General features: G+C 36.5%; 1 protein-coding gene across 5 annotated transcripts in view; it reads right to left on the bottom strand.

Annotated features, from left to right (window-relative positions):
• PPHLN1 (periphilin 1) overlaps window positions 1-15,373 on the bottom strand; it is a 70,910-nt gene that overhangs the window by 20,617 nt on the left and 34,920 nt on the right. For all 5 annotated transcript variants that reach the window (XM_074162623.1, XM_074162632.1, XM_074162650.1 and 2 more), the window contains exons 8-9: window positions 13,384-13,503; window positions 11,221-11,361 (exon numbers count right to left, since the gene is read on the bottom strand). In XM_074162623.1, coding sequence (XP_074018724.1) covers window positions 11,221-11,361; window positions 13,384-13,503 — 261 coding nt within the window. The remainder of the gene's footprint in view (window positions 1-11,220; window positions 11,362-13,383; window positions 13,504-15,373) is intronic.

Below are 15,373 nucleotides of genomic sequence, written 5' to 3' on the forward strand. Positions count from 1 at the left end.
TTTTCTGCCGTATTTTGTGAAGCGTGCAATTGTGATATCCATACTAGTGTATGTCCAGACAATCACCGAGGCACAACATGAGTGCAAGTAAGAGTCAAACAAAACAGGAAAGTGATCCTTGTGGGTCGGTGATAAATGATGATGCGCCTTAGTCATTTACACCCCAAGATAAAAATCTAATGTTTTTATAATCTTAATTTACAGAAGAAGCACATGCATAAGCAACTTAAGCAACAAGAGATTTTTTCCCATATCATGTAGGAAAGTAAGTTCCCAATTCTGATGCCTTATAGAATTACCTTTCTCACGGAGAATATTTTAAAGGTCAGAGCAAATGAATACTTTCTACACCTAGCTTTTAAGATACAACGCTATATAAATGCTATATGCACTCAAAATAATTTTAACAAAACCATAAATTGTAGCTTTTCCATTTTAAATAATTTGCTCGCTTTCCAAATGCCACCCAATTAATGGCTGTCAAATTACTAATGTTCACAGAAAAGAGCAAGCTATTAAAAAAAAGTGTAGGGTACGCATCTTTAAAACATACTGAGCTTAACTTGCTCAGTGAAATAACTGCCAGAAGAAAGAACACATCAGGTTAGGCACTGAGATACAGAATATAAAAAGAAATAGAAACTTAAGAACCAGGCGACAAACACAACCTGTCATCAAAGTGTCTTTGGTCACAGACGATCCTATATTTATACACGAATCAGTGTTGTATACAAATCGGATTACAAATGGATTACAGGATTAAACTACCTGCACCAGCAAAACTGTCATCAAGTTTCTGTTATATTAAAATCAGTCCTACAATCTGGAATAAGACACGTGAAAAAACCCATAAAACTAGATTCACACTTCAGCAGATTTTCCCTACCTATCCCTACCTGATAACTCTTCTGTTGCTGTCTACTCCAGCCTCCTGGGGCCTGAAAGCTCTTGTCAGTGCAGGAGAAATGGAAACCAGCTTCCAAGCCAAACATCAAGTCCCTCCTGTCACCTACCTTCCTGCCACCACGCTTCATTTGCCACTTACCAGGGGTTTCTTCATGTTCGCTCAGTTACCACCTTCCTATCATCACATATGGGATGTACCTCTCCTTTATGACACTGCTCACCATTAGCCCTACATACAACCTATTTTAAGCACCGTTTGGATTCATGTTTCATCTTTAGGTCTGTCAGAAGATCGACACTCAGACTATATCGGGAATGCTGACAGAGCTGATGTGAAACCAGTGTGTGGGGGGGGTATAAAAGCTAAACAGTAGTCTTTGAGCTAGTGCTATTTCTGAGGCAATTTAAATTTTTGGATTTAATCATTAGATATATGGACTGATCCTATTCTCATTCTGTATCAACCCAGGAAGCAGCAGGTTTCCCGAGCAGCAATGCTAAAATATTCCTCCAAATTTCAAAAGATGCCTTGTTCAAGAGACACTAGGTTATAAGAAAGAAAAATACTAAAAAGTTGAAACTTTAAGCCTCAGTGTACTGAGCCAACTCAGAGAGAATTTTATCTTCCACCCTTAAAACAGTTCAAAAATGACATGAAACAACGCTGCTAAACCCACCTCTCAAGTCTACCAATGCCCTTCTGTTAAAGCAAGAATCAGTTGGAGAGGAAGCTCTCTCTATCCTCCAAATTAAATTCAAGTTATTAAAGCCAACAACAGCAAAACCCCAACAACAAAAAAACCACACACACACACAAAACCAATAACCCTCACTCCCACAGAAACTACTGCCTTTATTGAGGCTCAGGCTATTCATCATTTCTGCTCCTTCAGCTTTCTCAGGAGGTTCACCAGTGTCAGTTCTGTTTATCCTTCCAAGCATCTTAGATTCTGACAGCTTTTTCAGTAGGCAATTTAACATAATTAGTTCCAAATTATACATCAAGGCCCACACATTTTTAGAGAGTTTCTTCTTTTCCTAATGCCTTTTCCAATTCTGTTTATACTCATCATTCTCTTGAAACTAATCTTTCTTCTTCCTAATCTACTCAGTATTACAGTTTCCAAGTCTTCTTTCATCCTGTTAAGTTCTTCTGGTTTCTCACAACAGAACAAGAAATTTCAAATCAAACAATCACTGCTAGCTGTTGACTGAAAAAATAGTATTAAGTGGACAGCGTAAGGACATGGACCTCTTGAACTGAATCCAGAGGAGGGCCACAAAGACGATCAGAGGGCTGGAGCACCCCTCCTGTGAAGACAGGCTGAGAGAGTTGGGGTTGTTCAGCCTGGAGAAGAGAAGGCTCCAGGGAGACCTTATAGCAGCCTTCCAGTATCTAAAAGGGGCCTACAAGAAAGCTGGAGAGGGACTTTTTACAAGGGGGTGTACTGATAGGACAAAGGGTGAGTGTTTTAAACTGAAAGAGGGTAGATTTAGATTAGATATCAGGAAGAAATTCTTTACTGTGAGGGTGGTGAGACACTAGCACAGGTTGCCCAGAGAAGTGCTGGATGCCCCATCCCTGGAAACATTCAAGGCCAGGCTGGATGGGGCTTTGAATAGCCTGATCTAGTGGGAGGTGTCCCTGCCCATGGCAGGGGCGTTGGAACTAGATGGTTTTTAAGGTCCCTTCCAAGCTAAACTATTCTATGATTCTGTGTATTCCAACAGACATCTCCTGAGCACCAGCTGCTCAGTGAGACACAGTAGGTTAGCATTATACGGCTAAAACATCAGCTTTAATTAAATTAAATTAAACCCAAACCATTCAATGATTCTATGACAACACCTTAGATTTTTCACTTTATCTGGCCAAGAAGTGGATCTTTTATTTCAGATTTGAACAGCTGGGCAGGTACAACCTTCTTTCACATTTTATTTGGTTTTAACTAAGTTCAGCAATTTTATCAAGTACCTAACAACTAACATTCTCTCCTTTAAGTCTTCCAGAGATCTGCCATGAAATTTTGATAAATGTAAACAATTCCCTTTAAGACTGCCTGTAAGCAAACAACCCTTTGAGACGTTGCAATCTGCAGTACTGAACACATACGAAGTGCCTCTACATCAAAAACTGTATCAATGACTGGATTTGTCAATGGGTTGAGTCCCCAGTATTCACCAACTTCAAAATAACATGCTCAGCACAGGCCAAAAACTGTTTACATTAAAAATGTAAGGCAAAATAAACTGTCAAACACAAATTCTGCCATAAATAGATAATGATAGAAAGCTACAGATGAATTTATCTAATCTATTTGAGTCTAAGAATGAAAATATCCTACTGTTACTGTAAAGTACATTTATGGTGTTAAGTTCTCTTAAAAGTATCCCTCCGAGTGTTGCATATTAAATAACACTAAATTTTTATCAGCTTTCCAATGAAAAAAGCTGTTGGCAAAAAGCTGAAATGTGGTAATACATTTTCTTATTAAACTATACCTTCAGGTGCTGAAGCAAAATGAGTGAGTTGCACTGATTTTGCATATGCAGCAGTTTGTAATTATGAAGACTGCAGTGCATACCAAATAACCCAATAATGGCCAAGGAAAGGGAAGAGAATACAGCTAAAAAAAGTGGAAAAAACTGCAACTTGTAAAGCATGGTGACCCAAACACAAGAAAAGGAAAGTAGTTAAAGTTTTCACATCCTTTTAAAAGCATCCTGCTTTAAATCAATGTATTTGTAAGGAGAATCAATACTACTATGAGAATACCGACCAAAAGCTTTTATGTTCCCCATCTCGCAGTCCCAATAAACATCCCCAGTCCCAGCAAATGTGAAAACACAAATTTCTAACAAACAGTTCAGATTTAGAAAACTGAAAAGATCACAGCACAAAAAAAGACTTAAGGCAAGTGTGAACTATAAAGATGCAAATCGACATAACAATTTAATTGATTTGATTTTGCAGTGGTAAAAATTAAGGAGGTCTACAATAAATATTAAAAGGTAGAAGAAAAACCAGCAAGTCAGAATTAATATAGAAGAAAAAGCGCCTAAGTGCAAAAAGTAATTAATGACTTGCCTTGTATATAAGGAGAGCGATACTGATATAAGGAAACTAATAAACCTCAAAAGGATGAAACAAGATCATAGGCAGATGATATCATTAAGTAAAGGAATCGTCATCAATTTTTCTGAGAAGCCTAAGGCAAAATACCAAAACCTGAGACAAATGTTTTCTTGATTAGGAAAAAATAAATTAACACACTTAATTACATCTTACATTTAAATGAAATAAACATAAGCTCAGAGGAAGCATGATACATACTATGCTACCAGTCAAATTAGACTGATGATGATGATGAGTCCATCATTAAGGCCTTGCTACTGTGTATTAAGTATATAAGGTTTGAAGGACAATAGAAAAGCTAGGAGGGAACCAAAATCTATAGCTTCCCCATCTTTTATTCTCATCTGGCCTGTTACTTTTATCTGGTCTACTCCCGTCAGAAACAAAGCATGTCTGACCTCATCCATAATCAAAAATAATCCCTTAATGTGTTCTCCAGCTACTGTTCCAGTTCCCTCAGCTTCACTTAACTTACCTACCTCTTAACTCATATTTTAATTAGGGATTTTTTTTCTAACCTGGATAATTTTGCCTGAAAAAAGCAACAGTACAAGCAGACCAACAAGCTAATCTAAGGAAACGGTAACCTGTTTCCCTGGCTCAGCTGAAGTCAAAAGAAAAGGTATATAAAAGGTCAGCTTTGACAGCCTCTTTCATTCCTTCCTGTATTCCCATTAGTCCAATTTATTAACTTATTTTACTACAACTGCTGAAACTTAAATGTTTAATCTAACATGTTTAACCTAACATATCCAGAACTTCTAAAACTTTTCGATATACTTGCCACGGTTTGTCATTAGTTTATTCCTAGCTAAGATCTGGAATTTACCTCATTTTACATCCTCTTCCACCTTTACACTGTTGAAGCACTGTAAAACTGTTTTGTATGAAGCAAAACAAGACTAGCAATGGACATGGGACAGGGTGGGGAGAAAGGCTTACAGTATATTTCCATACATTACAGAAATTGTAACTATTTTATCATAACAGAAATGCCTGTATATTTTGCTTCATGGTCTGATATTAAAATCAAAACTTTCTTAACTCTGTCCTCGCAATGTAAAAGTTTCACTTTGTGTGTTGTCAGTCTTCCCTCAGTGCAGCACATCCAGAGGACAGAGTCCCATTAAAAACACACACAAAGACAACTCTTATTGCTATATAAATATTACCAGAACAAGAGATTTGACAAAGCAGAAGAACAAGAAACAGTTCTTCTGAAACTACGCATGCTACAACTGCAAAAACCAACAGCTTTTCTTATTTAACTACAACTTCTAAGCCAGAGATTTACATAATTTACCTATTTACCTAAACTGAAAAGCAGTTAGACAGCAGATCTGGAAACAGAATCTGGACAGCCTGTTGACCCAGCCACACACCTATTTCTTCCTTCTTCCTATGCACTGTATCTATGAAGTTTCAAATGCAAGCTTTAGGAAAAACTGTGATTTTCAGCATCTTCCAGCAAGAAGGCTGTCGGATTAGGGTAACAGCTCATTAATACTACTGAGGGCTATTAAGTTATATTAATTTAGAAAGTCAAGTAAACAAGCAGTTAATCCAAATGTTTGCACATTTAAAAATATTATTCTGCTGAACACTTAAAAATATTGTTGAACTGAATGCATCCAGTCAGCCAGTAATTCCATTAAGAAAAAAAGCATTCAGGAATGTATTAAGTCCTGTGCTTCCTTCTTAAATGCCAGAGCTCTGTGGTAATAGACAAATTGAGGTCTGAGTGTCAAATCTCATTCATAAACTTAGAGGTTTGACTTTTTGCCAAAAATCAAGGAGAGTACTCAGCTCATTTGGTAAAATTTGTCTTCCAAAAATAATAGATTTTCAGAGGTAACCCATGTCACTTCCACTTGCATTTGCAACATTTAAGAAACTGGACACATAATAATGGACTAATTAACACAGTATTGCAGACTTGATGTCTAGACAAGATAAGACATTTCAAGAATCCTTGCTACTCATGCTCATAAAGGAACAACAAAAGAGATAGCCTTTTGTGTAACACCAACGCTGAATCGCTCCAATTGTGAATTTAACACCAGGGACATATTTGTCATCACTTCCGGAAAAAAACACACTTCAGCACATTACGTGCTAAAAGCATCTGCTGATCCTTAACTATATAAAAACAGAAACTGAACTCCAAAACAATACTTTAATGTATATTGCATGTTATTAAACGCAGAAATATTAAGAAGTGCATTAAATTGTTTCATCAGCAACCTATGGACATTCATTGACCTTGACAGGCTAAGGCACAATTCTCTGCTACACTGTTTTCAAGTACCCAGACCGATCTTTTAAACACCTATTCAATGGGCTTCTACCCCACCATGCTCAAACAACAAATAACACCAAATTTCAAAATTATAATTGTGGAGGAAAGAGGGAAAGGCATGTTCAAAGGTGTAAGGAAAAACCTAGCTTAAAAAAGCCAACAAAAAACAACACAGAAAGCTCATTACTTCGCCATTTTTGTTTTTAAAAACTCTCCAAAGTTTCTGATTATTTACAAAGAGAACATCAAAAGCCCCATCATGGATCTAGACCCTACTTCATGGAATGTATTAAAACAAGAGATATGCATTAATGCTGCAGAATTTTCATTCAGTGCAAAGAGGCATAAAGATGGAAAAGAAGATGGAAGATGCACCAGGATGGAAGGGATCAGTTTTCCCAGTACCTGCCATGTGGAAGTGCCAGGAAAGCTCCTGTTCTACCAACCACAAAACGGCAGAGCCAGAAGGTCCTGGGAACTCAACTCTTCCCCCTGAGAGCAGCTGAGCCCACTTCCAGGCAGAGCAGGTCCTGATAGGCAGGTGAAGCCAGCCAAAAGCAGGGGACCACAGCAGGGAGCTGGGACTCCGCAGTTCAAGAATAGGGACAGGAAACTGCCAAGAGGAGCAGGAAGCAGAAACTGTGTCCTTGGTGGAAGGAAAGCATGTTCTGGAGAACAGCATGCAGGATTGTGATGGCAGCTGAGCACATAGAGAGCAGTGGAACACCAAAATAGGCTGTCCAGAGAAACAGTGGAGTTGCCCTCACTGGAAATACTCAGGACTCGACTTCACAGAGCCCTGAATGACCTTATCTAAGGCCCTATTTCAAGAGAAGATTGGCCCAGGTGTGTTCCCATCCAACCTGGACATTTCTATGATGCTGTCGCTATGCCTGTCATTTCAAAGATGGGACCAGAGACTTCCAGGATCTGCAGTCCCAGTTCAGCAATGTTCTCAAGTGCCTGTGCATCTTCAGCCATGTTCTTCCTTCCCAAGTAATATTGGCAGATTTCAAATTAAACATATGCTTTAGAGTTTTTCTTGTCTGGGAGTCAAACAGATAGTTCTTGGCTCTGTTCAAACAGCATCTGGGTTCTTCTGAGCCTTCATCCATGAGCACAACTTCTATTCTCCTCTCTCTGTCAGCTTCAGTTAATACTTCCAAAGCAACTGCAGCCTCTTAAAAGATAGTCACTAAATAGCGAACAGCAACTAGCACTTGTTTCACAATTTTTGTCCTGTCACAGTCAACGCACAAAGAATTTTATTTTTCTTCAACACACATCATCAAAATACATGAATTTACATGAACATTTGCACTAAGTTCCCCACAAAACAAATAATATACAAATATTTTGTTGATGAACCAGAGCAACCATTTACAATCACATTCCACCTAAAATTCTGGATTTGGTGGTTGTGTTATAGTAACATAGAGGAAAGGCACAGGGAACTTTAAAAAAGAGTGATATGAGTGATACGTAAGATACAGAGATGGACTTATTTAAACAGAACACTTCTATGAGTATTTCATTCAATTGCTTATGGGATTTTTTTGTTTTTTTCTTAAGAGGAATAAATAACAGACTATATCACAAGCTGCCACCCCCCCTCTCCTGCCCAGGGCATCAGGCTGCCTGTTTCTCTGCTGTACAGCAATGAATTTACTCATTGCGACATTGTACGTGCTCTGTCAGCACAGCTTTTTGCCTCTGGGTTTACCTGAAATAGTACCATACTATGAAGTACATATTTGGAAAATTTTACTCTTCTTCCTGGTTGGAGCTCTGGAGATGGATGGATATGGAGAGAACAAAGCAAAGAGGGCTTTATCAGGAATTTCGAACAGCAAGAATATCCGGGAATTGGGATGAGAGTAAATATGAACTGAAAGGCAAATATCACTAGATCAGGTACTCCAAGAGAAAGCAGAAGAACTTGGGAGACAAAAGCAGATGAGGTCTGAGGGGTCAAGCCTTCTAATCAAGCCTCACTTTCTCAAACACTAGCTGGACCGTCACCAACTCTTAGACACACACCCAGTGGCACAAGAGGTTATGCCTACTCCCATTTTTTTTTTTTTTTCAAATACTTTAATAGCTGTCCAGTGAAGACTGAAAATCAATCTTTTGGGAATCATGCTTTGCAGAAGGATTACAGCTTCACCATTTTTGCAGCATAACTCTTTGCAATAAGTATTTTATTTTAGTAATCCTTCCACAAAATTACCTTCCAGAAATAATAGATTAAGACCAGGTATTCAGAAGCTATTTTAAAGACCTGACTGAAATTCCACTGGAAAAAAGTTCAAAGAACAAAAAAATTTTCTGCTGTTATTTGAGTCTCCGAGACAAATAATCAGAAGCAAATTATATAAAAGCTTTCTTACAAATGTATTCCATATTTCATTATCAAGTCAACCTTCCTATTCTTAAAGTGTATTATAACGTACAGTTCACTTTTAAGATTTAAATGTTACATCTATATAAAAAATACAGCATGACTAGCAATAGTATTAAATTTGAATGTTAAAGACTAATTTTACTGTGTAAAAACCAGAAACATACTTCCAGTTACACAGTAGTAAACCCAGTATAAATTATATTGAGAAGTTAATCCAAAGAACCTTTAGTAAGCAGTTCACCACAAGACTGTAAATTTAGTTTCCATTCCACTCTTTGCTCCCTCTCTCATTCCTTGTCAAAGGTGGAGAACTCAAGCCACACAGAATTAAACCAAATTTACTTTTAGATGCTGACAGTTCAAAGTCGACAGAACAGTGTACAAATTTCTACAGAGACTGCTTCCATATACAGTAGGAAGATCCACAGTATTTCACAATTATGAAAATCTTGAGGATTGTCATAACAATAAATTTTCTGGATTTATTTTTTTTAAATTGCTGAAACAGAAGTTAATTTTAAGCATTTATCTGAAAAACACATAGGTCATTTTACAGTCTTATGTTTAAATGATTCAATACGTTATCTTGTATAGCTCTTAAAAAATTCACAGTACCTGATTTTATAAAAAAATAAGAAACTTGTTCAGTTTAATAAAATGCATTGAAGAGGCTTCCAGTATCACTTGAGTCTTATTTTAATTCTGCGGAAGCTGACAGCTTCAATATTCAAATCAACAACAGGAGAAACTGGTTCTATGAAATCCAAATCTTAAGTTATTCCTGAGGCTTTTCTGAGCTAAGTTCCTAAAAGTATTCTGTTTTACAGAAAATAATCTAGATTTCCTTAGAGATAAGTGCAAACTCTAACCAAACATAATACTATTAGATCATACTGAAAACAACATTTGGTTTTCATGCCCAAATTTTCACCCGTCTTCTCTACAAGCCTGTCCTCAGGACCTAGGGGCAGATCTTCATAGGAAATAAACCAACCACAGATTCACCAGCATCAGGCTAAATAATCACAATGGCTATTTTTAAAAATCTGCTCCTAGTTTTTTCAGTTTGTCATTTTTAAATAGTCATAAGTTTATGCATTTGGTAGTAGCTGATTCAGGCCATGTACAACCTGGTGATCAGACACACAGGGATAAACAAACTGCATTCTGACCCTCATAGTTATGCTGTGGTTAACTCCATCCCTGCCAGACCCAGCAGACATGCAAAGCCATGCTCACCAGGAACAAGACCATGCAAAGTCAACTTTGAAAAAAAAAAATAAAAAGAAACAAAACCAATTGAGTAGAAAGTTGTTTTTCAAGTGTCAAGAAAAAAAGGAACAACAGTTTTACAGTACAGGAAATGGGCTCACAGGCAACAGAACAAAGGCCACTAGAATTAAGATGGAAAATGAAGACCTAGAATAAGCTTATCTCGAACAAGACCAGAGACTTATTTTCTTGAAGATGTTATTATGAGATAATCATGAGGGCGAAAAGTGATCTATATTTTCCTTCCACCCATCCCAGCCACACACTGAAAACATTGTAAATCAGAGCAAGTTTGAAGAAAGTCATCTCTTTCTCCCATCCAAATTATAAACTTTAAATGCAATTTCCAGAGTTGGGCAGAGTCGCGTTTACGTCAGAAAGATCAAGTCAGAAAAATCTCCAAACTCTCCATTTAAAGTAACAAAACTATGGAAACAAATCATTTTGATTGTTTATGATATGGTATTAAAGATGAATACATGAATAAACTTCCATTGAACCTCCTCAAAAAGTCTCCTTTATTCCTCAAAGGAGTAATAGAAATCTTGTTTTATATTAAATCAATCCCCAAGTACTCAACACGAGAGAAAAGAATACAAATTCTGAACACAACATCCCTCATCCAGATATAAAACACTGTATTCAAAGCAAAACTTAATCTTCAGAGGATGACAAAGGCACTGAGAATCAAAGCTGATTTAATAAAATCCAAACAGAAGAACCCAACAAAAAAAATGCCCTAAAAAAACCCACAACAAAAAACCCCAACCCAACAGGCAGCTTCTAGTGTTCAAACCCAAACTATGTATTTTTGAAGTTAAGGAAATTACAGTGTAAAAGTCATTTTTGATAATTTGATCTCATGTAAAGCCTTACTTTTAAATTATATTTGAAATCATCTGCATTATATTTGATTTTGAAACACTTATTCAAAGCAGCAGTCATTTTCTTGGCTTGCAAAATAGCAGGTGTTGCATGTAAGTTACAGAAAACTACCACTAATTCCCATGTGTGGATAAATGTCACGCTTCTTCAGTAATGCACAGAATTAAATAGCTGGAGATGTTATCATCACATCATCTCAAGAAATCAGATTACATTCATATTGCACTCCAAGGAGGAAAAAAATAAATCAACATATTTCTAGCAGTTCAAACCATTACACAGGTACTGTATCAGTGACAAAATGCCAAGAGGACTCACCTGTTCAATCTCCTTCGTCTTAGTTGCAATTGCTTTTGAGCGGCCAAGAAGCTGACCATCCTCATATAATTCTGTACTATCCGTTATATTTGTTTCTGTTTCCTCTGTTTGTTCGATGTATAATGGAGCCGAAGATCCAGCCTTAAAAAAAAAAGATTAAAGAAAAAAAGAGTCTGAGAGCAAAATTTTTGAGAGCAAAATAAAAACCTCACAGTGTGAGAGCAAAAATAAAAACGCAAATAGTCATTCAATTAGATACGTCTTTGCTCATCAAGACTATTAGTGAAGTATTATTGTTACAATCTAACAGATATAGAAATATGGATTTTAAACATGTAGAAAATGTGACATCATAAAAAAAATCTATGACTCAGCCTTAACTGTGTAAAGAGGAGGATGTCAGATAACCTTTACCTGCCCTTCTGCCGAGTAGGAACTTGTATATGTGATATTTATAACCCCAGCTAGCAAGAAATCCACAATGAAAGTGGGATTAGCTTTCTGGGGAAGGATAAAAGTAACCAAATCAAAGGTAAATAGGCAATGACAAAATCAAAACGCTGTCAGAAAGAACTCTTAGAGCATTCAGGGGCACAGGTTAAATATTAAAGGAATAGATATATGTATTGTATAACAAAAGCAAACATCTGCTTAGATGATTCCTGATAATATGAGAAATCTTACTGAAGTACCGGAATTGTGTAAACTTGTCTCTAAACCAGAGATTAAGACAGTATCCCTGCCCCAAAGAAAGTAGACTCCCGCTCCAAGGAATCTATACAGACGATGCAAAAAGAGAAGAAATTACTACGGCATTTTGAAATGCAATATTAGGGAACAGTAGATTAATTAATTTTGGGGTTTTTTGGAGTATGATTTGAGAATTGAAGAAGATGCATAAAAGTATTTTCTACTATTCAAAAATAAAAAGGTGGAGAATCTTAAGACTTAACTACTGTGAAAGAGAAAAACATTAGACAAAAAAAGAACGCTTAAGTGATCCTATGAGCACTAGAGCAATATAAACCATAAAATTGCATCCAATTTTAGAGTTAATCATGAAATGCCCAAGACGGAGGAAAGGCTGCTGAAAAGTTCAGTGCAACACAAACTTCAGCTATTAAGCACTATGCAAGATAAACTGGAAAAAGTTAAAAAATTGTTGCAATTCATACATGCCAGGCTACTAATCAGGGTGAGAAGCATCCTTTCTTCCAGGACTCAGAATGAGATGCCTCACCTCCTTCATTAGCATTCCTGTGGCACACCTTCTTAGTCAATAAATCACCTCAGATCCTGCCATAATCACCTGCAATTGTTTCACTTTGAATCATTCTTTATTTTGAATCATTTTGCCACTGTAATTTTCTCTGAGGCAGAGAGGAAGCTTTAAACAACTCTTCTCCATATGGCCAACTCTGTTCTTTCATCCCTCTCATTACCTTCTCCTCACCAAGAACAGGAGTGACATTTCTCATCACTCTGGCTCTCCTGAGCCTCTCAGAAATGTCCGTGCATATGTTCTCCTCTGTATGGCATTCATGCTTGGATCAGTTTGCTGCTTCTTCTTCCTCAATCCAAGCCTTCCACCACCCCCACCACCCCTCCTTTTTTTTTAATAATTTCTTTTTCCTGGAAGGAAATGAACAGGAAATCTATCTACTGCAGTACCAAGAAAAAAGCTTAATTTTTAATAGAAAGGAAGACTGCTTTCTGAAAAGGAATACATGACATGACAGGCTGCCATGGCATGAAACTGCACTCAATAAACCAGAGTTTCTTTTCTAGTCTTATGTTTTGCACGTACACTTGTATTTTGACTCAGAAGTCCCTTGCCAATTTTAAGGAGTTTGGTAGGAGTACAGACTTACATTAGTGCAAGAGTTCCTTGGAGAGCTGGAGCCTAATTTTGTCAGTTGAAACTCAACACAAATTCAAATTATACTGACAAAACCTACTCTGGTTTTGTGTATTTTTAAAAATAAATAAATAAATAAATAAATCACAGGGCTTTAGCCTCCCTCTCACTCTCTTTCAACAAACATTTAATAACACAGGCAGATAAATTCAGGGGTAAATTACAAAATGAGCCTTTCAGGAGAGTACAGAAAAACAAGTCTATTGTTGTAACATTTCAAAATAAACCGATTAATACTGTCTTACATCATACTCTGTTATTTCAGGTAAATTGCTTTCATCGGCCTTCTCTAACTTTTCAGCTGCCCACTTGCTTGCAGCTTCTGCCAGTTCCTTTTCCGATAGTCTGTTGCTCTTATCCAAGGCCTGTATAAAAACATTAGAGTCGAAGTTTAACATGAAATGTATTTACACACAGCAAAACATCTTCAAAACTAAAATAAACAGTTATCCAGATTCCTGAAATATTTTAAAATAGGGAATAAGGAAGCTGAAGCTAGTTCATTTGATGACTGATTTCTTTAAAAAGAGAAGTGGGTGGGGAGAGAGCAGAGGGGAAAAAAAAGAGGAGGAAAAAAGATAAATCAATGAAGTTCAGTTAAATGTTTAAAAAAGCACGGTACTTTCAGAATTAGTTTTATTAAATTCACGGGAGAGAAAGAACAGAAAAATTATTTGAGACCACTTGAGTTTAAAGAGACTTGGATCAAATGGGCAGTAAGAAGTAAGATACAAGTGTGGAGTGATCCAATAATTCAATGTGATTTTCAGGCATAAAAGGTTGTAACAAATTTAAACTAAACTATTAAATACTGTGTAGGGTATAAAACTTAAGCTAATTAGGGACGAAAAGATTTTATACATACTGTAAATGATCAGAGCTGCTTCCATTAAAATTGGTTATTTTTTATTTGGAGGGAACGTTGACCATTTATAATAGAGTCAGTCATGGCTTTATGGGCTTTTAATCTTCCTTTTCAGATGGAAATACTCATATAACTAATATTTTTAAATTGATTTCTCTCTATGATTTGGCTTTTACTAGCAGAGCAACAAGCAGGCAATGACAAACACCCACGTACCAGTTTAGGAATAGCTAGCTTTATAAATCTTGTTACCACAATGTGGGTATTTCATTTGAATCAACTGTATGTATGGAAGCATCCATCCAAGAATCCATGCAATTCTACTATTAAATACTGCAACACTAAGATGGATACCTAAAAAAAAAGATACAAAAGTCCTACTTCCTGAAAAAGGTTGTCACAATTTTTACCCAATGCTTGTTCCATCTTAGCATATAGATGGGCAAAAAAAAAGCAAATAAAAAACCAAATTTAAAAAAAAAAACCACTCCCTGCCTTATCATTAGTTGATAACAAATTACATAAATGGCCAGAGGAAGAAAATACTGTGACCTGTAATAAAACTGCTTCATCTTCAGACCTTTTGTGCTTACCTCAAGTAAAATATTATCCAAACCTCTCTTTGTGGTGTAGTATGGCATAAGTATACAGTTCACAGAACCCTTCCAGGATTCTGTGTCATACAGACACCACCTTTATCTCAATCCAGAAGTACAACACAATGTTCAAATAGAAATCCCTTTTTTCTGTAACTGTAAATTACAGAATTATAATCAGCAATGTCAGGAGGTGACAAAGTTCAATATGTAGCGGTATGAAGAGGATTGTTAAAAGAAAGCCCTAGTGTAATTCATAGAATAATTAGTCCAGTTCACCTTTCCAAAATACACGATTATTCTTAGACTAGTCTCACTACAAACTATTGTCTGCCAAGGTTTTTTCCCCCATGTTTTTATTCCCCATAGTATGCCTGACTTTTACCTTTAACCTGACTTTGCCTTAGCTGCGAAAAAATCTTCTATTGTGGTTCTATTATGAATCTCTCCCGTTCCTCAAATGTAGCCCTGACCAATACTAGCAAAAAGAAATTACCAGTTTCTTTGCCAACGACAGTTGACTTTGCATGAAATGAAGATAAAATCTCACATGACTTATAATATTTTCCAGAAGCCATAAAAAGAAACTAACCACTCCAGTATCTACTGGATTACAACAAAAAGAATCTTACTAAATTTAATTCTATAGGTAGCATGTTAATAAATATGTATTAAAAAATCCTGAGTGCATTTTATGTAAAGTAACTGTACTTCCACAGGTACACTATGACTGAATAGAAAGAACAGAAACATATTCCTCAGAGGAATATGTCT

This window comes from Numenius arquata, chromosome 2 (genome assembly GCF_964106895.1).
Source record: "Numenius arquata chromosome 2, bNumArq3.hap1.1, whole genome shotgun sequence".
Lineage (NCBI taxonomy): Eukaryota > Metazoa > Chordata > Aves > Charadriiformes > Scolopacidae > Numenius > Numenius arquata.